Source organism: Vigna unguiculata, chromosome 10 (genome assembly GCF_004118075.2).
Source record: "Vigna unguiculata cultivar IT97K-499-35 chromosome 10, ASM411807v1, whole genome shotgun sequence".
NCBI classification, from domain to species: Eukaryota; Viridiplantae; Streptophyta; class Magnoliopsida; order Fabales; family Fabaceae; genus Vigna; species Vigna unguiculata.
Window position 1 is genome coordinate 296,705 of NC_040288.1, and position 24,752 is coordinate 321,456.

The following is a 24,752-nucleotide window of genomic DNA, read 5'->3' on the forward strand; positions in this document are numbered from 1 at the left end:
ATGCTCTCAAGGATTAAACACGATGCAAACTTGAACTCATAAACAGATTCTGCAGTTTATGATTTCATTTTTCTTTTTGTGTTTATCTTCTAGCTGAGAAGTTTCTCTACACAGTGTCCTTTTAGGCCACATTAGCAGCACAAATAAACTCTTAAGCAAATGCATGTCTTCAGTGTAGCCTCCTTTTTTTTCATTAATCTTTTTTGTCCTGTGATTACAGAGTGATCTGGAGAGGAAACAATTTAAGGCCTCAGTGAGGACTCAAAAGAAAATATGCACAGTGAGGGAAAAGGCAGAGAAGCAAAAGCTAAACTTGAGACGATCAACAATGAAAAGATTTCAGCAGATGCAAACATCTGAGACTCACTCCCCTTCACAACTTTCTTGGGGTTCAGGCTAACCATTATGTTAAATCCATTCAGCACTAGTGCAGTTCTGTTCCTCATTGCTTGTAAAATGGTTGGTTACAGTTTATATATGCTCAAGGTGAAGAAGTTGAAATGAGTGACCACATTAGTCAACTTTTATGCGTGCAAACTCCTTTGCCAAAAGAGCTTAAGATGCCACACTCATGGCATGCCTAAGTTCCAGTAAGATATCTTGACAAGGGTTGGAGAATGAGAGATAGTTTTAGAGCTTTTTCACCTTTTTGTAATACAAAATGTTTCTTCTCCAGTTAAAGAATTGGTTGAATCACGTCCCGTGAGGTTCACTTCATTTTAATTTCTCTTTGGTCCTCAAATTAATGTTGTTCACCATTTATTTATGGTTTTTTTTACAACTTATTCCTAAACACTTCTAAAATATATAAAAAAATGAAGTCGTATAAAAATTCTCATTAGTTTCCAAACATATTTTTCACTTATCCATAAGCACGGACGTATCCAAAGTTACTTCAGGAGTAACGGTTGTACTCTTTCATTTTTCTAAAAAGACATGTAAATATATTAAATTTTGCATACTTTTTCCATATCTTATAATGGCCTTCCGGTTTTCATGTAGATAATGTTTGACCTCACTGATCCAGCGTGTTGAATCTGTTAATAGAACTCTCTTCTGTTCTAAATTTTATTCAAGAAAAGTGTTCATGAAAAAAGTTTAAAGGGTTAGATCTTTCTATATAACGCATAAATTATTGGCATTTTTTATTAAACAAATTGATGAGATGAATCAATGACTACGAACATATATATTCTGTAATTTATATAAACATGTGGATATTATAATGAAAGCACTTGTTTGTTTACTCATACACGTTGCTTCACTGTAATCATTCATTTATATTTGTCTTTAGTTAATAAAAAATATTTCTGTAATTTATATAAACATGTAGATAACTATAATGATAAAGTTTATAAATATATACTTTTACAATAATAGTTTTAAACTACTTACTGAAACATACTATAAATGAAATCTTCTACGTAAATTTTTGTATAGAAGAAACCAGATGCACATTCCATGAGAAAAAAATTGAAAGCAATGAGAAAGAATTTCACTAATACATGATATACAACGTAGAAAGAGTGTTAGATTACAACTGAGGAAATAATCCTAACTAACATGGTTAGGGTTAACTGTCTAACCTACACAAACTAACAAGTATTAAAAGACTATATTGACATTCAGACCCAACCGGAGACCATGTTATCATCCACTGGTTTTGGACCCCCACAAGATCTTGACACAGATTCAAAAAGTTTTTCAATCTCCGGGGCACATCTGATGAAACTCCGGTTCCAGAAGTTGTACCTAGGATTCTGCCAAATGACAAGAAAAAATTACAAATAGAGGTAAGAGAAGTGGCTTGGTTAATAACCTGCAATATGTACCAAAATGCAAAGAAAATACCTTGATGAGTTCAATAAAGGTAATGAGGAGACCCCAGGGATGAGGACGGTTAACAATTAGGCGTTCCAACAAGACTCTGGTAATTTGTTCTTGGATAACTTCCTGCTATATCAAAACATGAATATATAGCTAAATAACAATTGGTGGTATGATTGATAAAGCTAAAGATAAAAAGCATAGCACAAGTTTAGGTGTACCTGGTTTGATTCAGCAAACAAGTAAAGAAGGATGAAGGAAAAGTAGTGTGTGTTGGTATTAGGATAACGTAATTGGTTGGCAATGGCATTTAGGAAGAGGTAACGGCCTTCAGTGTCCAAGTCCACAATAAGTGTCTGAAAAATATCCAATGCAGCACCAACAGAAAATACGGCTAAGGGGAAAGCATTTGCTGAAGATTGTGTATGGGGAGTTCGTCCCTGAAGCTGATGGATTGCCTGTTATACCAAAACATTATTTAGATCTTTGCATTGTGATAAAAAATATACGATCTAACATGCTTAGAACAAAAAAACCTCAGCAACTTCGAAACTCCAATTTAAAATGGCAATCTTAGAATTTTCCCATTTGAAGTACCTGCATTCCAACATATAGCACAAGTGAGTTGATTAAGGGCACATTGTATCGAGTCCCAGCAGAGGCAGCTTCATTGGGTGCGAGAAGCATCTTATCCTTCAGATCAGACAAAAATGGAGAACCCTGTTGCCTTGTCTGCAAAAAAAAATGATTGAAAGCTTGTGAATAAAATGTAGCAAAGTAAAAATAGATTGGAGTGAATCAATTAAGGAAATGAAAAGTAGAAAATCTTGACCAAAAGGAATTCACATGTTTACAAGCAACAAATGCATCAAACATGATAATTCTACAGAATTATAACATAGCAAGCCAACTATTAAAACAGACCAAATTCAAAGAGGGAAGTGCGGACCTTAAGGTATTCATCTACATCAGCCTTCATCTGCTTTGCTTTAAGTGCAGCATCAACCTCTGAAAGAATGCGGGGTGATTGGGTAATTTCCTGGAGTAAATCGATCTGCATACAACAACACAAGGCAGTAACATCAACTTAATGCTCCTTAACCTTAACAAAACGTTTGGGGATGTGTGGGTAACAAGAGATTCTAAGACCTTCAAATTAGGAGTAGATGGATCGGGCAGCCTCATACTCCGTGGAAATGCACTTAAAATGATATTCCTCATCTGAATGCAGCTTGGAGGAATAACATCACAAAAGGTAAAGTGATAATCACATAGAAACTCGGGGAAGTCATGAAGTAGCACCAAGAGCACCCTTAGTGTCCCTTTGTAGAGGACACGTACCTGATCAGAACAAAATTTTAAAAAAAGAAAAAAAGGTGTAGATGTAAGAAGCATTATTGTGTGCATAGACCCAGTTGGAAGCTGTTAGATATCCTAAGAAATATAGGATAATATATTTTTATAACAAAATAAATCAGATATTTCTTAGAATTTCCAATGAAAGAAAATAATTGAGGCATAGATAGACACAAACCGGGTCTCCAAGTTCAGCATGCCTCAGAAAAGGCTCCATAAATTGGAACAGGTCTACAAGCAACCTTTGGATATAAGGCCAACCTTTTTGACCATTACCAGTCAACATTTTAGGCATGAAGCTCCTGTGACTTATCAGTTCAAGCCATGCAAAACTGAAGAAACATGCCCATAAAGGAACTAAGTTATGAAAACAAAATCAAACAATGTGTGTGAGATAGACTTTGTAGACTTTACAGAACCTCTATATATTTACAATCAAATGAGTTTAAATAAAGATACTCACTCAAAACAATGGTAAATACAAGCATCAAGACAATTAACATACACAATCATTGTAAAAAAACTAATACAAAATGATACAGGAAGAACGTGGAAAAATTCAAACCAGTATAGAGAACATACTACAATACGGTAAATTTATTACAGGTGGATATTTGTCTTGCCCAAATACAGACATGCAATGCAAGACACATTTTACATAGATAGAGATGCACCTTTCAACAATAAAATCGGTAAAATAAGTCATATAAACAATAATGAGGAGCATGTCAAAGAATGTCTGCTCAGATTGGAGTTAAAATATATTCTTGGGTCATATGTGCCTCAATTTTGAGAATATAATCAACCCAATTTCTAACATAATTCAGAAGCAAAGTTAATGTGTTTTAAATTTCTGATGTATCAGAGCCCACTCAAAATTTTACTTAACATAAAGCCTGAAAGTCAAATATACAACCTCTTTACTTCCACCGAAAAAGGGTCAAATATCTGACAAAGTAAACTAGAAGTAAATGATCCCCTAATAAAAAATGTTTACATCTCTCGAAAAAAAAAGGGATTTGGAATTCTTAAATGAATTCAGCAACATCAACAATTCCATATGCAGAGCGAAACACACAGTTAAAAAAGTGTGCATCACAATAAAATAGCATACCATTACAACATTATCCTTAAACCAAAATACAGCAAATTATGAATCAGTAGTGGGCATTCCTAACCTGAACGCAGGAACTTTGAGGGGCTGCAATGCATGAAATGCATTGGCAAAAGCAGTCAAAATCTGCAATTCACGAAGTGGTATCAGTCAAACACGCATGCATGTTCTTAGCTTATTGGTTGAAGGAAAGAGGGTTGAAATGCATTGGCAAAAGCAATAAAAATCAACACAAACAAAATAACCAGTTTAATTGACGGGTGATTTACACATACATCAACAATGTTAGCGGTTATTAAAAGTTTGAACCCACGTTTGTACCCAAAAAAGAAACAAAAAATAAATTGTTGAAGTAAATGAAAGGGACAAACACCTGAAGATTTGCACCATCAGTAACAGGCTCAAGTGAACCAAGATCTAGAAGCCAGTTGATGAATAATCTGAAAAGTGGTCTTGGATTAAAAGATGCCTTCTTCTCCTCTGCATCTTTTATAATGAATCGGACAGCAACTGCCAGAATCTACCATAAAGCAATGGGAAATATTATAGACAAAAATTATACATTTAATAAAGTCCTTGAGATAGAAATAACATGCATGCGTTTGTTTGATAGAAATAGCATACACACCTTGGATAGAAGAAAGGGTTTGTTTGATCCCTGTTCCAACAAACCAACAGAACAGCTTAGATGCTAAAAATTCCAAAAAGAAACGAGAAAAGAAAAAGATATACAGTTAACAACCTTCAAGATTGAGAAGACAAGCTTTGCGTAAATATCAATTGCAAGAAATGACATTGTCTGCAGCTGTTGTGATTGTAGTGACCCTGAATTAATCATCTCAGTGGATAAGCAATGCGCAACAGCAAGCTCCTGGAAAAAAAGCACAAGGAAAGAGGTTACACTGACAATCCTGGTCATCAGTAGAAAAGAATAACCAATATGATGAAAGAAAAGCCACACCAGTAATAGCCGGAAAAAGCGGTCTGTAAGATCATCACCCTTAAGCAGCCCATTCTGATGCAATTGCAAGATGAAGTGGGCAGAGGCTGTATCATTGGCACCAGGAAGTTCACATATTCTATACCATTCTTTAAACAAAATGGAAACCTACAATTTGAGCATAAAAGAAGTAAGCATTAGGAGTTCAAATTTTGTCTCTGGCCCAACACATACATGATTAAGGAAAGATTTTATGCCAATAACCCTTTGCTAAACAAAGTAAAAATGAAAGGTAAGAAATAAAGGGAAATAAACTACTCAACTTATGAAACTACATGCAACTAAGCATTCACACAAGATTGTCTTACAAAATCAGAATAGCCATATCTTGCAAAATATATTTTCTCCTTTCTTTTATGAATAGTATCAGATTTTAGGGTTTCCAATTGGTTCTACATTTCATTTCCTAAGCCTAAAAGGAGCCACTGAATTTTCCCTTTACTTTTGCATATCAACTTCACAAGGGTGTGTTTTAAAAAACAATCATAATTTTGAGTGCAATTCTAAGGTGTAGCTTACACATACATGAATTATTCTAATCAGTCATAACTCGGGTACAGCTGGAGGAAATGAAATATTCAATAAAACATTACAATAAAAGTGCAGGCATCAACAGTATAACTTGGTCAAATTGTAGAGCAGTTATGGTCAGTATCTAACACAATTAGTGCCACATAACCAAGCAAACAAAATTCAAACTTATCTATCAATTTCAAGGTGATACCTGCTCCCGGAACCCAGCAGGATCTGGTTCTATAGAATCCACGCTGTTGAACTCTTCCCTGTTAGCAGGTAGCAGACCAGGAACCTGTTTTTTACATGGTTACAAAAAATCCAGATTTCAGGAAAACCAAAAGCAAGAACAGATAACAAAACCAGAAGAGAAGACAAAAAGTGCATGAACAATAGTGGCAGCTGAACCACATTGCTCTTGTGACCTTAATGTCTCTTGACTGTCTTGCCTTATCCTCCTTTCCAGCATTGCTAGATGATAGAGCACCAGGATTCTTGATCATTTCAAGAAGCTGTGGTAGTGGCTCAGGGCATCCAGGCTTTGTAGCAAGCTGAAAAATAAAATATTGTTAGGAATAGAGGGTACAGTAAGGAATGCAGAGACTCGTGTACAAATACAAACCTTAGCCAGAGCATCAACAAGATTGTGAAGTTCTGAAATAACTTTAGGTTCCTCGATAACCAGGGTTTGAAGAAGGGAAATGGAAAATTCCGTTGCAGCCTCTGCACATTCATCCAGTAAGTTGCGTCATTATAGTAGCACTTAAAAATGTAAAGTCATTAAAAAATAATTTCTTTGGACATACTGTTCCTTCCTCCATCAATAAGTTTTGCCATATGAACATTGTACTCGGCAAGATTTAGCAATTCACTACGAATAAGCCCAATAGTAATTTCTTTGTTATATTTCCTTTCTTCTTCTGAGTAAATTACCTGCAAGGAGTACAGAATACACAGTTTAAAACAAATTAAAGAGCAAGTATAACTATTTGAATATTAGGTGTCATTTAATATAATCACTTAAATCATTGAATTCTATGGATTTCGGAATAAAAAATAAATATACTGCATTACTAATTATAACTAATTAGCTTCACCACTATAACTGGTCTTGATAAATTAATTATTTGTTTTTTTATACGGGACAGGAGGGAGTGTTGGTAAATATCATTTACTGTTTCTCATCTTCAAATGAAATTTTCTTTATCAGCGAACAACAGACATTACCTACTCTGTCAACTTTAAAAAAAGAGAACACCAATATCTTATTCATAATATGCAATTTTACAAAACTATCAATCAAGTATACAGAACATATTACAAAATGTAAGATAAGAAGCGTCAAAAATTAAATTCTAACAATGTATAAACATTCAACTCATGGCAACTTTTGTGAGTTCAACAAAACATACCCAACTAGTAAGCTCCTTCACAGCAAGTTTGCAAACATCTCGAATGGCAGTCAGGATTGCAAGATGAGCAGAGACATGGATGTTGTTTGATGCATTATCATATAAACCCTTGAAAACCTGTTTTAAAAACTAAATTGTCAATCCCATCAACCCAAAGTGGAGGTATCAGACATGACACGGACAATAAGTCCGAAACTATTGAGTAATCAATTCATGATACCACATTGCATTAGACCTTCAGAAAAATTCATGAATCACAAAATTCTCAGTAGGGGGAAGCACACCTTTTGGGCCACAGCTAAAGCTGCCTCATCTCGACTAACACATCTAAGTATGATCTCAGGAACCTCGGAAATGACACCCTAAATATAAGTAAGAACCCAAGACAGATATTAAATCATGCGAAAATGAAATTATCAAGGTAAATTAAAAACACCAGTAATAGTAATTCATATTAGGCATAACAGTACAGACTGTATAACTTGAATATGAACCACAGTAAAATACCTGGATTTCTGCATCCCTGGAATCGCTGCTGACCATAGCTTCCAACTGAAACCAATAACATAAAGGAAGTCAATAAACATCTGAAACAAACATTGCATCAAAATAATCAATTAAATTAACCAACAACCCATGGGTCAATTGATGTTCCTGCTTCAAAAATTATTTTACCACACTACTGTATGAAAAATTGTAGCTATATCAGAGAGATGAATGAAAATCAAAAACAAAAATGAAAAAATAAAATAAGCAGATTCCATTGATGCAGAGGTGTCATTTTTAAAAGTATATCATGCAGGGAAAGCTATTCCTTTCTAAACATATGCAATATCCTTACCAGCCATAAGGTAAATTTACAATATCAACAATCCTAAAAGGTTAACCTAACAAGAAAAACGTCAAGGGCATAAGCAAACGGGTCACCTTAATTTCCACCCTCGGTTGCATTTGCATTTAATCATAAAAAGATAATAGAATATGAAAGAAATGATTTGAAGACATTGCCAATAACTTCAAAAACCAAGTTACCTAATTGGCATTTAATCATAAAAAGATAATAGAATATGAAAGAAATGATTTGAAGACATTGCCAATAACTTCAAAAACCAAGTTACCTAGGACCAGACTTCCATCACAACAGCAACATACACACACATAAATGTTAAGAAACTTCTCTAATTGGCATGCTTTGGACAAGAGCATGATGTATATGACAAGCAGTCAAACTCCACATTCACTAAATAACAAAAGCCTGGTAGAAATGAATGAAACATAACAATATTCTCACTCATTTGTACAGTTATACACAAATGAAATATATTGGCTATATTAACCTTTCTATAGTGGGATACACAAAGAGTCTAATATCACAATAGTCTGTAAAGATTAGTAACAACCTTTTGTGCGACAATCTGGTACTTATCTAGGGCGTCTCTTGTAGTGAGAGAAGGCTCCAAGAAACTATTTCCAAGGCGCTCCATAGCACCTGATGTAACTAGTGGCTGTGAAGTTCCAGATTCCTGGCCATAAATCACAAAAACATTTAGACTCTAATCATGACATGTTAGAAGCAACAATGCTTTTTATTTGAAATCTCACTTTCACATCAGACGAATCAACTGCATGCAATTCCGGGGTGGAAGCTGCTGAAGGAAATGAAGCAACAGACTCTTTTTCCAAACTATGCTGTGAAACACTATCAGATGCTCTAATGTGAATTGAGGAAGCACTGAAACATTGAATGCAGATTGTTAATAAATTTGGATTTATAGATGATAAAGATGGAAAACCAACCATACAAAATAAAAAGAGGAGACCTAAAATGTGGAGCCAAATTAGACTCTGTTATATCTTCTAATGGTCGAGATACTCCTTCATATCCTGTGCTCACTGGGTAACCAGGGTTAACCTGACCTGATACAGAACCATTGGTACTAGGAAGACCAGTATTGGCAGATTGAACAGCAACACCAGCAGACATAGAATGTGAGCTCTGGCTAGACTGGTTTTGCCAAGGAAGCCGAACAAAGTCCTAATATAATGAACATAAATTAAACTCCATGTTGTTAATCTCTACATATCCCAGCCACATATTGAATAAAGCCAAATGCATACCTCATAGACACGCTGTTGTGACATTGACAACTGGCCAGGCTTCGGGCGAAGAGGCTCTGGAACACCACCCATAGAACCTTGTGGATACAAATTTGCATCAAAAAATGTAGAACCCATACCTTCTCGATGCTTCCTTCTCAAAGAGAGTTGTTGACCAATCTCTGTGTCGATGGTGCTTATAGCCTATAAGATAATATCACAGACAACAAACCAGTTAAATTCGATTCATCTCTGCAAAATGCAAAGTCAAAGGAGAGAGGGCAGTTCTAGCAACCAGTATTAACCAATACTTCACTGATTTTAAAAATCATTGATCAAAACTTAGGCTGCACCTAAACCAATATGTAAAATTGGTAACAGGTAATAATAAAATGTATTATCAGGATTAAAAAAAATCATACTCTGAAATATCATTTCCTTCGGTAAAAGATTTAAACATAGGCCCCGGAGGCAGCAATACTATATATCAAAAGAAAGCTAAAACCTACACAATGTACATTTACAATGCAAATCCTTTTGTTTATTCTTCACCCTCATACTTCTGCAGCCTTGCAATTTTCTTTTGTTAATTAAACCCTTTATGTTTCATCAGTCAATTATAAGGCAAGAAGCATTTCACACACTAATCAAACAATTACATGCCAGGAAGGATACACTTTGATAAATACTCATCTTACAAACCCAATCATTTTACAGAGGTGACCAGTTGGTGGTGCACATATATCTAACAATATAGTGCATGTTCTCTGAAATTAATTATTAATATTACCAAATAAAAGAAGCAACAATGAAAAATTTTCCCCATTGCCAGCATTGCCAAAAATCACTATAACCACAGACATTTAGAAGCTAACCTTATCAGTAGCAGCCTGTTCAATGACAGCACAGCCTAGATCAAGATTATCGTTGGTTACAAGTTGCACAGCCTGTTCCAAAATTTCATTGGCAATATTCAGGTTCTGAAGTGAAGTCCTCAGTTGACCGGAAATGGATGCCCGTAATGGCTCCTACAAATCGAGATGCATTAGGCAGAAGAAAATAAAACAAAAGCAGTCTAAAGGCATATGACCCTAAAAGTATAAGCAACAGAATAGATATCTTATTTAAGGGCATTACCTTGCAAGTAACATGAGCCAAACTCCCAGCAAGACTAGCTACCATTAAGTGTGCTGCATTTAATATGCGTGTCTCATCAGATTCCATGGCATAATCCTGCAAATGATTCACACAAATTAAATTTAAGCAAAAAATCTATACAAAAAGCTGTTTCTATACAAATTTAATCAACAGTTAAAAGATATCAACACAACTAAAACAGGTGACGTTCTAAACCAAAACATCTTAGATATATATCCAATGCAATTAAATTCAGAATTATAACAAATGGGATTTCAAAAATCAAGCAGTAAGACACGAGGCATCACAAATATGTAGACCTTTAAAACAAGCTCCTTTGTAGTTTGTGTTGCAATGGAAACACTACGCTGCACAATACTAGTCACTATCTCTTTGATAGCTCTATCCATTGCAATGGGTACCGCTCTGTAATAAAAAAGAGTACCAAAGTCATACATAGATTCAAACAAGGAGAACAACAACATAGCAATATCACCATACCTCTGAAAATGCATTTGCAAACCAAAACCACTGAGCTTTTGATTAATAATAACATGAGTCCCAATATTAGGTATCTGTGGTTGCATCTGTAACCACAAAAAGCAACAACCAGTGATGCTTAAAAATAACATGCTATTAATCAATAAATAGTCCAGCAAAGAAGGGAAACAAGATTTTGGTTACAAACCTGGCTATGAGAAAACGGTGCTGGGGAAGGAGTTGCTTGTAACAGTCCTTGAGCAGAGGGAAGTTGATCGGACAATCCCAAAGGTGTAACCTTTTCATCTTCCATCAATGCACCCGAGGACATATGAAGAGGGCCAGCATACTATCCACCCAGAAATATTCAAAGAAATAGTTATAAATCAACAAAAATAAATAATCACCATAGACCAATAGAACGTAAGAACAAACCTGAGACAGCATATGTGGATGAGCACCCGTATTTGATGGATTGGTGACTTCAAGTGGCAATTCCAGTTGGTTTACTGGAGGTACAAGACCAGATTTTATATCAGTAATCATTTGTGATTGAGATGCCCCCACATCCTTATTAGAGAAATCAGGATTTCCTTCAAATTCTCTTTTTCGATCTTTCAGGAGGGAAGTTGGGGTGACATCCTTCATATCAACACCAAGATTTTTGAATAAAACCTGTATAGCACAATTATTCCAATAAATAGGTGGATGATTAACAAAAGTATGTGAATGATGCTCCAGCAAGGAAACAGAAAATAAACCTCTATGTCAAACTTTAGGTTCATTTTCAAGTTTGGCATTGAATAAATCTCAACAAGCAATCCCAAAATGCCCATAGTCCAAGGATTAGGAGGTTGGTATGCAAGACTGCTTTGGCATGGTTCAAGGACCTATAACATAAAATTGAATGATTATGTAGAATGCTATTGAATATAACAAATGAAATTAATCACACTGAGAAATTATACCTTTGACGTAAATGGAATAACAGCAATCATTAGCCCCTTCTCATATGCCTACAATGTGGAAAACAATTTAATAAGAAAATGATAACTTGAAATGCCATCTACTCCTAAAATATATTCAATTTGGAAATTACCTCCATAATCAAAGACTTTGGGTCTATTTCTCGAGCCCTCAAAACCTGATTCCGGCCAATTGTTAATTTTCCAAGCCAGCTCCCCAAATTTTTAAGCAAAGAACGTTCCTCTGAACTTGATTTTATGAGCTCGGATCCTAAAAGAACCTGAAGATTATGCAAACAATAAGTATTATTTCAAACATTTCACACATCTAAACTTCAATCAAGCAAGGAAGAAAACAAAAAAAGAAAAATCAAACCTTGCAATTTTCATAAGTTGCCTGAACAATCTCTTTGTTCAAAGCCTTTGAATTAACTTTATCCAGGAATTTCAGGTACAGGTCATGGAAATTTGGCTCAATGCTTGCTCTGAAAAGAAGTATCAGTTGGTAAGTATAAGCCGAAAAAATAATTTGATAAGATAATTAGCAGCTATAGAGTAAGATGTGCCGAAAAACAGAGTTTAAAAAATATATATATATCCATAAAGTAAGGAACACAATGTAAAACATGAAACTTCCTCCATCTACAGCTCCCAAAGTCCTTCACCTCAGATCCCAAGGTTAAAGGCTTCTTGTTCTGTCTTAATTTCTATCTTTCAATTCTTTCTCAAAATTCAATTGAGAGAAATGTAAAACATTAACGATGGGTTGTTTCATCTAATTACTCATTGCCATGTTAAACCCGAGTCAACAACTTGATTAACTCTAGGTTCAGTTCATTTTGTATGGAAAATGGAGTACACTGAAAATAGGTATGAACACAACAGTCTTCGTAATGAAAGAACACAACACGCGGTTTATGCAGGTCAACAATGCAATAAAAGCAGGACTTAGAACAGATACAAAAACAAATTTCAAAGCTTCTAAGATCTGTAAAGTGCTCTACACCATTTAATTCTCTATTTACCCCCAACAGTCGAATTAAACCTCCTTGCACTTCACCACTGTAAAGCAGGAGTTAGACAATATCCAAAACCAAATTCCATAGCTTCTAATCCCTGTTTAGGTACCCTACTCATTCTCATTTATTTATTAGTCCCAATAGTCCACTTAAGCTTCCCTGCTAACCATTACTAAAGTCACTATCTGCTGTGTATATACCCAAGTAGGTGTAACTTTTTAAGCAATTATATGACGCATGATATAACTTACGCATCAGAGCTAACCTTTTCATAACCATATACTGTGCAAACCAAGGATAGTACTGTTCTTTCAAAATTTCAGTGAACTCCTTTGCTTTAGCTTCAATATTAGTAGAAGAAACATTATTAATAATAAATAATATCTTGTCCTGAACCTCTGACCCTGGAGCCTGTTAGCAAAAAAATGAGGCTTAAATTACAGCAAGAAAAAGAAACCCAATTTAAATTCAAATAAGAAATTAAAGTAAAACAGGGACCAGGTGAAACATGAAAAGCATCAAAACTATGTGAGCAGGTATGTAAAATCATAATCTAAACAACTGAACAAATCCATTAACAAAACTCAAGAAACCAGCCAATCAAATAAATTAATTGTAAAAGGCTAGGGCACCTCTATAGGAATTTCTCTTTTCTCAGCAGCAGCAACCAAAGTTTCAATGTTCAAGGCAGATCCAAACCCTACATCAAATGCACATATCAAATAAAAGCATAATTAAAGGATAATAGTTATGGCTTTATGCTAATCATGATAACTGTTAACAAGTAATAAAATTATACTGGTAGAAGTAGGTCCACGGGAAGGGCGAACAAAACCAGGAGAAGAAGAAGATAGCATTGACGAGGTGCTGACTGAGGTATGTAACTGCAATTGTAGCAACAAAACGAAGTCCCGGTACAAAAAGGAGAGAATGAGAAATACAATAAAACATGGGAAACAGAGAAAGTTAAACAGTTTAAAATAAAAACTGGATTCTACTCTATCATAAAATCATTTGATAAATTTGTAGTTCAATATATGAAAATCACTGATTATGTAACAACCAACAACCACAAGTTAGAATAGAAACTAACAGCTTCTGTTACTGACTGTAGAGCAGCCTTCTCAGCTACCCAAGTATGTCACTAACTAACACAATACAAGAACACAGAATATTACAATGCTATAATAATATAAAAGTATTATACCTTATTGGTATTAGAAGCATCAGTAGGTAGTACAGAAGATTGCCCCAGAGAAGATAACAGTGGTTTTACATCAGTAGATGAACCCACAGAAGCTTTATGACGATCATCCAAGGGATTTTCACGTCTCTGTTGAAGCTGTAGTGACAAATGTTGCTGCCCAGGTTGTATGACGGTGGAGCCACCGAGCTGCTAAGGATACAGCATAAATAATGTTACCCAAAAAGAAATAGCATATCTATTATCCAAAATCTTGTTTTTATGCCATAATTTTATCAAGTGACAAGCATAACAGGTTTCTTTCACCACCACAAATATCTCAGAAAAACAAAATACTATTGCAATCGGTCTCCACAAAATAACCACTAACACCAATTTATCATACTAATGATTCACCTAATGGAAAACAAAACACCTAAAAGTGATGTAGTTGAGCTTCCAACCAAAAATGGAGCAAATGACTATTATTATTCAGAGCACTAGCATAGTCTATATTATGAACGATATGACAAAAACAGCTTTAGAATGATATGCAAAGGTTGCATGTCATGCAAATAAAAAAGGCTTTGGGCTTACTTAAAACTACAGAAGCCCAACCAAGTCAATCAGTAAAAATTGGATAGAATAAATACAAAAAAGAGAAATTAAAAAAACACTCAGCCTTGAGGTTAAGACGTCCTGTGAGTATCTACAGTCTTGCGAGTGGAGCTGACCCATGCAATCAAACACAAGAGGCAGATCAGGAAAATTGGGGATCACTGTGGGATAGCAATTTTACTCACAAAATCTACAAATCAAATCATATCATTGTGCTGATCCCAACCAATGTGTTCTAGTTTGCAGGCTCAAGCTGCTAGCAAATCAATTGCCACAACTCATGTAGTTTGGAATTCCAATTCCATTATATAGCCATCCAATTTTAAAAAATTTGAAAATGAACCTTTTTCCCTAAGGGTTCCCACTTGCTTATCAAAAGCATTCTTCACCAAAAGGAGCACCAAATCAACAACACTTCTATAGTCATTGTTAAACTTTGTTAATCATTGGACATTCTCATTGTAAATCATCACAAGGGACTTGTCGTCTTTACTTGCCACCAGTGTTGTCAAAATTGCGAGTAAGATGGCAAACTCGCACGATCTTGCGAGTTTGGACCACCAAGCAAGTTGAAACGAAAAGCGGATCGCAAACGATGCAGATCGTCGCAAGTATGCGAGGATGCTTGCTGAATCAAGGCATCGTGGGTTGTATTGATCTTTCTGGCCCTATGATCAACCCGATCTTGCGAGTTTGGACCACCAAGCAAGTTGAAACGAAAAGCGGATCGCAAACGATGCAGATCGAAGCAAGTATGCGAGGATGCTTGCTGAATCAAGGCATCGTGGGTTGTATTGATCTTTCTGGTCCTATGATCAACCCAACCCACGAGAAGCCCAACACTTTTCTACTCTTGATCTTTCTGGTCCTATAAACGACCCAACCCATGAGAAGCCCAACACTCTTACCTTTTCTACTAGGGTTACGTTCGCATAAATGAACTCAGCCCTTACAGTCTCCAAAGCTCGCTGCCTTTGTATTCGTCGACGCTCGCCACCTCACAATCATTAGCACTCACCTCGCTTGCTTTTAATAATATGAATATATTTTTTTTTATTCGTAACTCTTACGAGTCGAGTTACTATCCTCGAGTTACGATCTTTTATTGTCTTCCCGATCCCCTTACAATCCTAGAGTTTGAGAACACTGCATGATTTAGAGTCACAAGCCATCAGCAAGGGTCAGATAGCTGTCTCCAATGATTTGTCACTATAAACAAGCCTGGCCTCATCTTTCACACTAGAGATTCCATCATTGTAATCAATCTTTGTAGACACCAACACCAACTACTGCAGGTTGTGTTCATTTGGATGTGGCTGGCTATTCTGATTTTTCTTCCCAAAGTACTGTTCAGTAATTTTTCTTCTGAAGATCATGCTTGTACAAAGCAATTACGAACAATTGAACCTGTTTCAATTCCATTATCTGATGGCTCTTACAATTTATGAATTATTGTGTTATTTTCTTCTCTATGAATTATTGTGTCAATAAATATAGTTTTTCATATTATATGCATAACTCTTGCAAGTCAAATTACAACCCTTCTGTTATGATCATTTAATCCCCTCCAATTCTCGAGTTTGACAACATCAATGGCAAAGCTTAAGATTTTTAAATGTGTCTGCCAGTTCCAATCACACTCTTAATAAAGCCCAATATGCAGAGAACCACAACTCCAAACCACTACCTTGGCCCTCCCTTTCTTTCTGCAGACACAAAGCCCTAATGGTTTGTCTGGGCAGAGTGAAATAGGGTGGATGGGTAAAGATAAAAGAGTTAGTTTATTTCGTATCATACACTTAAGAGTACATAAATTCTAAAAATTACAGGGCCCACCAGTACTTTTCCACTCCATTTCCAACCTATTTCCACTTTGCTCTCTCTTTCTCTCTCCCTTTCTTCTGTATGTTATTCAACCAAAAATAAAATACATCAAACACAAACTTAAGTGTGACCATATTGAGCATAGCTCCATCAATAAACAATCTTTTGAACTAAAACTAGGTTTAGAACAACCAACTTAGGCAACTGTTACAATATATAACAAACCATTAACATAAAAGTATATAATACTAAACTAAAACAAAAGTATAAAATTAAATTATAACTGACTATTGATGAGCAACTGCACTTCTAACATAAAATTAAAACCAGAATCTTAAATCTGACCCTAATTTCAGAAAACAACCTGCAAGACAAACACAAATGATAAAAAGTTATTGTTACCTCTACATGCCCTAATGTAGCCTGTGCAGAATGATGGTTAGTAATAACAGAAGCATGACTTGCCCCATCACCGTCTGAATGACCAGAGGAAATCCTGGCGAGGGCCTGCTCAATGAAAGCCACTATTTCTGAATGTGTACTACGCAGATGAGAAATTTGAAGAATATGATTGCAGTACTGAGGCCACTCAATAAGACGATCCACAAACTGCTCCAACGCCAGACTTCCAAACAGAAACATCTGTAACATTCAAATGCATCGTCAACCCTTACAACAAATGAAAACGTCAAAGGAATTCACTACGGAAAACAACACAAACTTTTGAATCTGCAGGCTTGCGCAATGCATCAAGAACATAACGAAGTGCAATCCCCAAGGATAGATGAGTTACAAGCTGATGCTTAATCACAGAACCTGGTACAAGAGATAAAAACAAAAAAATACAACGTAAACGATGGGAAAAATAGTACCAAAGAATACGAAAAATTGTTGCAATCAGGCTCAGATAATGGTAGCTAAAGCAAGCAGTGTGCATACGCAAACAAAAGTTTAATAATGCACACTCTATGATGAAGAAAAGCCCAAAATACAATGCACTGCAAACATACAGGGATAACAAGTTTATAAGTTCGAATCACAGTCTAAGAGAATAAACTTTCTATCAGAGCATGTAACTAGCACTGTATCAGTTTCAACCAAGCCCAGTCACTTTGTCAGCAAACGGAATTACTAATGCACATTATCATCTAAGTGCAATATTGAAGCCTCGTGCTCACAAGATGAACATTTATGAGCACAACTCTCCATAAAAACAATTTCCATAACTTACAATTCACCAATCCAGATCTAAAGTTGCTTGGGTGAAACCAAACACCATCATAAACCCCAGTTCATTGGTGATCATATGAAATTAAATTTCATCATATGCAATACCACAAGAGAAACTTACCAAAGAGAACTGCAGCTATTTTGAGTTGCCTTTCAGGATACTTTGGAAAAAATCTATACTCCTCGAATAAGTTTGCAATCATGCATTCAAAAATTGATTTCTCCCTGTTAACTCACCAAGAGAGAGAGGATTTTTAGAACTTAATTGTAAACCACAAAATTAATGCATTAACAGAATTTTCAACCAAGGGACCAGGGATGGCAAAGCAATCCATTTATCAAACATCTACCAGGCAATCCAAAAGTAAACTCATCTAATCCATCCATTACAAAAAAAAATATAAAAAATGGATACATACACACCATCCATCTAATTTTAGGAAGGTTAATGAACAATCTGTTATTAATCAAAATCCAATAGATCATGGATTAGAATTTCAATCAATTTTTACTTGGATTAATGGATTTTTATATCCAATTCATTTCAATCCAAAACAAAATATCCGATCCAACCAGTTTGGGGCCCCCTACAAGGTACAAGAACACATGCGTTTGAACATGAAAGTTTAATTTTCTTTTTCTTCAGGCAAGATTTTCAAAGCCATAATTAACAGCTAGAGTGATACTCGAAAACCTTGATACAAAGATTACTAAAATTCCAAAAATTCACAAAAAGTCTAGAACTACAAAAATAATACAACACTGGGATGGTATCGCAGTAAAAGATTGACCAGAGGAAATTTTAAAAGTTATCACCTCTTCACTGAAGATTCCTTGAATCTAGCTAGCATTTGTACCATTGCATTAATGGTTAACTGATCAGAGAACATTTGATGGAAATAAGAGTTTGCTTCTGCTTCAATGTCATCTGCATAACCATCAGAAGTAGATGAATCGCCTGCCCCACCATTCTGAAGCCTTGGATTTGAATCTATAATAGATATATGCAGCCTCTCCAACTCCTCCGAAAGTTGTCTAGTGGCAACCAAGTCATTATGAGATTTAAGAACCTGTGATCGGAAAAGGTGAGATACAACAGTAAAAATGAAATCAAATGAGGCTATGAGGCCAGAGAAACCAAATGATTAAAGTATAACCTTCAAAACAGTAGCCGTTGCCTCAGCATATAGACTCAGAACACCACTAGATGGATGAAAAGATTTGCCAGAAAGGTTCTGCGATCCACCAAAATGGGCATCCTTAATGAACTTGAGACACTCCTGCAGAGTAGGTATAATAATGTCAGCCACGTTCCCGCTACAATAAATTCATAGAAGTACAACTAAAAAGCCTATGAATAAAAATAACAGAATGCATAAATCTATAATGCTACTGTCTTTACAATTTAGAAATCAAGTAATGAGGGAAGGCATTATTACCTCAAAAAAGGTTTCCTTGTATGTAATTAAGTTGCCACTCAACCACTTCTCAAGGTCAAGTAATTCTTTTCTTGATGCAACAGCTGCTAACCTAATACTATAATGAGAAGGAATAATTTCCACCACAGATGATAAAATCTGTAAAACAAATATGATAGATTAAAAATCTGTAAAACAAATATGATAGATTAAAAATCGTAAATAACAATAACAGAAACATGAATTGGTCTTTATGAAGACATTTAAAAGCTTATTGCAAGATAACTAAAAAGACACAACGAATGTAAGAGCTGCTCATCTAAACAAGGTTTACACTTAAAAAAGAAAAAGAACAATACCTAACAATAAAATTCATATTTAAGAAAACAATAAAAATGAAAATATACACACTTTACAATAGAACAACCTTTAGCTCCTGGCAGATGTCTACGATTCTTATAATACTGTCTGCGTCATTGTTTTGAGAATCAATAATCCCTCTAAAGACCAAATTAGGATTAACATGCCAAAGGTGTAGAATCATCCCACTGCCTACAGCACTTTTTACAATCAAGGGAAAGACAATTGGAGATACTTCCTGCTGCAAGAGGTTGTAGGCAGTCTGCATGAACAACAAATGAAAACATCATATCAAGAAAAGCGATGAAATGGAATACTGTTGAGAACAAACAAATATGAATCCATTAAATTTTACATTAATATGTGCCATCCCAAGAAGTAAGACTTCAGGACAGTGTTTAAGGGGATAATCAAGGATTGAACGAACAACACTGGCATGACCCTTCTCAGCTAGCTGGCACAGAACGTCTAAAAGGTCAAGACACAACCATGAATGATTTGGATGTCCATTTTGAATCTTGTGGCCATTAATTGCATCAACATATGCCTGAAAAGCAATTAGTTGCTATAAAATATGAAGATGGGAACAAGCAACAGAAAACGTTCAAAAAGATGATCATACCAGCTGTCTTCCAGAGTGTGCAAAGGTAAACATTTCCGGTGGTGCTGATACTGCATATTTAAGGAAAGACAACTGACCCTCAGTATTCTTCCAGACAGACCCACAGACAGCATGGAGAGGAAACGGTTCCTGCTAGGGCATTTCCATACATTCAGAATTTTATAAGAGTTTGCATGCATATCGATTAAAGCTCAAGGGAAAGTATATGTAGTGTTCTGATATCATACCTTACAGGCAAGTTTATATACAGACATGAGAAAAGAGAATGCCTCTTCACTAGGAAGGAAAAACCCTTCATGATCAAGATTTTCAATAACACTTACCCAATTGGTATGAGGTGCCTATATCAGAAAAAGGAAATCATTTACTTCATTTTTGCAATTTCAGTAACAGGAATAAGAGCGTATAACAAGATGAGATTTTTAGCTTTATTGAAGAAAACTCACAAGATGCTTGACTGTATCAATCAAGACATCAATATTCCAAGAGTTTAATGGCGGCAACTCAGAAACATTGTATCCATGGGCCGCACGAAAATTTAAGTATGTGTTTTGGTTGTCCTCCAGCCCATAATGGGTACAAGCAATAGCACCAAGTAATTTAGAGAGTGTATGTTCAGTTAAAGGTAAGAAGAGCGAAAATATTTCCTTGCACTGTGAGACATCAACAGTACATCCATACCCTAGCTCCTTCACAATATCACCCATGTTCATTTCCTTCTGTATGTCTGCCAAAATAGCATCAAAATCATTTTCTCCAGAGTCGTGGAACAACTCCATATTCCTGTAATGATGCAGATAGAAAAACATCATAATCTCAGAATTTAATCATTTACTATTACTAACGTAGAACAAACATACAGTTATATTCAAAAGGGGAACCGTTTGTACTTTACCGGCATTTAAAATTTAATTAATGATTAAAAGGGTTCAACATAGCTACTAAATTTCAGGGCTTAAATAAGTTTTCAATATTATTCACAACACAGTGAGTATAAATGCAAAATATATCACCCATACAAAAACAAAAAGGATAGCTAAATAAGTTACTACCTTAAAAAATCAGCCTCATGCATCTCATCAGGAAGCAATGGAGTCAAGACGAAAGGTGGTGTGGCTTTGAACTCCATAAGTGATAATATCTGCATAAAGGAATCCACATGCTTGGAAAGACCCTCGGACTGCTTTAGGAACATGATAATACTGTGAATTTGCTCATGGAAACTCAAAGAACCAGGGTTGGCACATAATTCCTCGATCTGAGCCATGCAAAAGGTTTTGCCTATACACAAGCAATATTTCAGATCAAATCACAAGATATATACATAATACTCTGGGAATATATTGATATGATAGATAACAGAAATGACCACCAAACATTACAAAAATATATAAACTTTACTTATCAAGCAAAATGTTTATAGGAAAAGCAATAAGAAAGAACTGAAACTAGAAAATAACTTCATACTTACCACACAGCCTAAATTCAGAATTCTCAGAATCAGATAACGCAAGACTGACGATAATCTTTTCCAATAAAGATAACTGCAATCCATTACAAAAGTTTTCTAAAAAGCTTTCATTAATTTCCATATTCTTCATCGACTCAGAAAAAACTGTACTGAAGTTTGGTTTGTCCAAGAGGTATTTAATGACTGCCCCAAGAATTGGCTCGTGCTGCATGTCTTTCGTATCTCTTCTGGCATAACCATAGTGATCCAAGCAAGTTTGAAGCAGCAAAATGCATCCAGTGGTTCCAAATTCAGAAAACTGTCAGCCAAACAAAGTATAAGTCAATAACAAATCCAAAACACACAGCCAATACAGAGAAAATTCCAAATATGAATAAATTAAAAATTAAAGAGCACACAAATGAAAATCTTCTGAAGTGCGCAAAAGCCAATAGTTGCCCGTTAGTCTAAGGTTAGGGTAGTTCGGACGGGAGCAAAGAGATTACTGAGCAAGACAGCAGATAAACAAAAATGCAAGTCCATAAAGCAGCGGAAAAATAACAGGTCAGAAATGGCATACACAAATCATTGTGAAACATGTCATATTCTAACCACCAGAGAAACAATAAAGACACAGGACCATTATTACCAAATTATAGTGACACTGAAACTTAACATATTATCTTTGTTTACTAAAACCATTAATTTCTCTTGGGAATCCCAGATGATTAAAAACCAAAGGCAAAAAGCTTCCAGATCCTATCCACTACAGTCACCTCCACAACACTATCTGCTCTTCAGCTGGGCATAAACTCCAAACATAACAAAAATAATGATTATCTGTACACAGGGCATTATCTTCTACAAAGGCCAAAGCCCATCCGTAAATCATTTCATAGTCCAATTTACTAAACCACAGTAGTGAGCAAAAATAATGTAAAATAAAAAGCTGGATTGGTTATTCTCCTCATCACATAAAGACAACAACATCTAACATAGCATTTCAAAAGAAGACCAACAAACATCATACGCCCAAAAATAAATTTGAAAAGGTAACACACATGCAACATAAACCCTAGAAGCACCGAACTACATAAATCCACAAAATCATTGCAACACACAGCATATTCGAAAACCGCGCACCAAGGTCACAAAACTAAAGCATTGAACACACACGCATAAACAAACAAAAGAACGTCAAGTCAATTTTAAATTGGATTCCCTAAAAGGGAATTTGTCGCAGCACTAGGTGAAAAAGGAGGAAACTTTATGAAGCACAGAGCACGAACACGAAATTCGAGAGAAGCCCAGAAAAATTAAGCGTGAAAATTAAGATGGGGTTTTTGAGGAGGAAGAAAAAGGGAAAAGAATGAATGAATGAATGACCTGAGAGAGTTGATGGAAAACGGAGTCAAAGTTGACTTCGTTCAAGGTGGTGAGGAGAAAGCGAATCTGGTTGGAGGAAAAATTGGACATGGATGGCAAGGAATGAAGAAGAGTCGTCATCACAGAAAATGCTGGAAACGGTAGAGAAGAGAAGAGAATGCGTGAGATTTGAGTGAGAAGAAGGTTACTTTGCTGCTTGATTTGGGTCTCAGAGGAGCCATGATGTCCTTCTGTTCCTCTACTTGGGCTTACCAGGCCATGGCCCATTTTTAATATAATGGACCTTCTCGGTTTGTTCTAGGTAATTTCTTCCTACACATCCATAGCATATTCCTACACCTCCTTGTCATATCTAAAAGATATACATACCATCAATATCTATATTTTCTACCACTCGTATCGAACCTCGATAATAACTTTTAGACTGAATAATTTTAAATTTTAAGATTAGACAATATAAAAAAATTTATGTTAAACATATATTTCAAATTATACGATTAAAAAAACATTTCTAAATTATAAAATTTATAATATATCTATGAATCTAAACATATATTTTAAATTTTGAATTATACAATTTGAAAACATATTTCATCATAAATATATTTTCAAAATATATAATTAAAAAATATTTTAAATTATGCAATCTAAAAGGTATGAAATTATATAATCTAATCTGTAATACATTTTGAAAGTATATAATACAAAATATGTTTTTTAGTTTTAAATTATACAAAATAAATTTTCAAATTACACAAGTAGAATATTTTTGACTCAAACAATTTAGACCTTTCTCAAATGAAGAGAGAGTGCAATAAAAGATTACGAGAGTGGTAGTTCTCATTTTTTTTTTCATTTACCAGAAGAAACTTAATAATAATGTGTTTACTTTATTACAAAATAATAAAAAAATATATAACTAAAATTATTTATTATAATAATTATTAAATAAAAAAATTAAAATTTATACTAAATTGTAAAAATGTTTATTCAAAAATAAAGTTGGTTACATTTATATGGAAGAAAAAATATGTAAAAAATATAATAAGTATTTTAACCATAAATATCCTAGGTGTTACTTTTACTTGAATCTCAAGTTGCAGTGCACAAACTCAAACATCCCTTTGATGGTTTAACCATAAATGGAATCGTTGTCGGAATTGTGAAATATTATATAAATCTTATTTTTATTTTTTATTAAAAATACACTAGTATTTCTGTTTCAATGATTTTTTAGGGATGAATTATTTTAATTATAGTTTTTTAGTTTTAATTGTTATGTTTTGCTATTACTATTATGTAATTTATAAATCATTCTACAAATTTATTACTTATAAAAATAAATTATCTTTTTATTTTCTTTTTCACTTTATATTTTTAACCAATGAAACTTTTTCACTTTACTTTTTAATTATTTTATTCTCTTCCTTTTTTTACCTGCTTATTCATCCTTCTTGACTTTCTTCACCCCTACCTTATAAACCATGGCTCTTTATTTGATTTTGTAGATGTATGAATATATTTTTGAAACTAAAGGGTAGAAATAGTTTTAAAAAATGGTAAGACTCACTCAACTAACTATTTATTACCTATTTCTATTTTTTTATAATTTTTTCAATTAAATTGAGGATTTATTCACGTGACATTATCATATTACACTGCTACTGTCACGACCTATTGATTGTGTCATGTGACACAAGTGTAGAGTGACACGTGAAAACAAATATTAAAAATTTAAAAA

General features: G+C 34.7%; 1 protein-coding gene across 5 annotated transcripts; it reads right to left on the minus strand.

Moving 5' to 3' along the window:
- Positions 1-1,407: 1,407 nt before the first annotated feature.
- On the minus strand, positions 1,408-23,211 carry LOC114167298 (CCR4-NOT transcription complex subunit 1). Of its 5 annotated transcripts, none has more exons than XM_028052353.1 (51): positions 23,012-23,211; positions 21,647-21,944; positions 21,228-21,456; positions 20,622-20,958; positions 20,403-20,516; positions 20,176-20,304; positions 19,909-20,100; positions 19,621-19,815; positions 19,215-19,352; positions 18,933-19,055; positions 18,592-18,845; positions 17,897-18,000; positions 17,267-17,361; positions 16,948-17,187; positions 14,128-14,313; positions 13,720-13,804; positions 13,553-13,620; positions 13,186-13,331; positions 12,278-12,386; positions 12,036-12,182; positions 11,905-11,952; positions 11,698-11,826; positions 11,372-11,611; positions 11,145-11,285; positions 10,958-11,043; positions 10,777-10,882; positions 10,457-10,552; positions 10,195-10,347; positions 9,341-9,523; positions 9,043-9,257; positions 8,825-8,954; positions 8,623-8,745; positions 7,730-7,774; positions 7,507-7,584; positions 7,223-7,339; positions 6,617-6,743; positions 6,433-6,533; positions 6,236-6,361; positions 6,022-6,105; positions 5,259-5,405; positions 5,040-5,168; positions 4,926-4,955; positions 4,671-4,817; positions 4,362-4,423; positions 3,362-3,515; positions 2,977-3,168; positions 2,777-2,881; positions 2,425-2,559; positions 2,049-2,285; positions 1,852-1,953; positions 1,408-1,760 (listed from the first exon to the last, which is right to left on the minus strand). In XM_028052353.1, exons 1-51 carry the CDS (start codon positions 23,129-23,131, stop codon positions 1,626-1,628), a joined length of 7,212 nt encoding a protein of 2,403 aa, XP_027908154.1. In that variant the 5' UTR covers positions 23,132-23,211; the 3' UTR covers positions 1,408-1,625. The 5 variants fall into 5 exon arrangements, with proteins under 5 accessions (XP_027908154.1, XP_027908151.1, XP_027908152.1 ...); XM_028052350.1 differs by having other exon boundaries at positions 14,128-14,316; XM_028052351.1 differs by having other exon boundaries at positions 1,463-1,760; positions 1,852-1,956.
- Between the last annotated feature and the right edge of the window lie 1,541 nt (positions 23,212-24,752).

Bases quoted from the DNA above. Each gene is read 5' to 3' on its own strand.
- LOC114167298 (XM_028052349.1), bottom strand. From the start codon at position 23,131: ATGACGACTCTTCTTCATTCCTTGCCATCCATGTCCAATTTTTCCTCC. The intron at 11,612-11,697 runs GTTTATTTTCTG...TGTGCTATACAG, and splicing joins ACCTAAAGTTTGACATAGAG to GTTTTATTCAAAAATCTTGG. The intron at 1,761-1,851 runs GTATTTTCTTTG...GTCATTTGGCAG, and splicing joins CCTTTATTGAACTCATCAAG to AATCCTAGGTACAACTTCTG.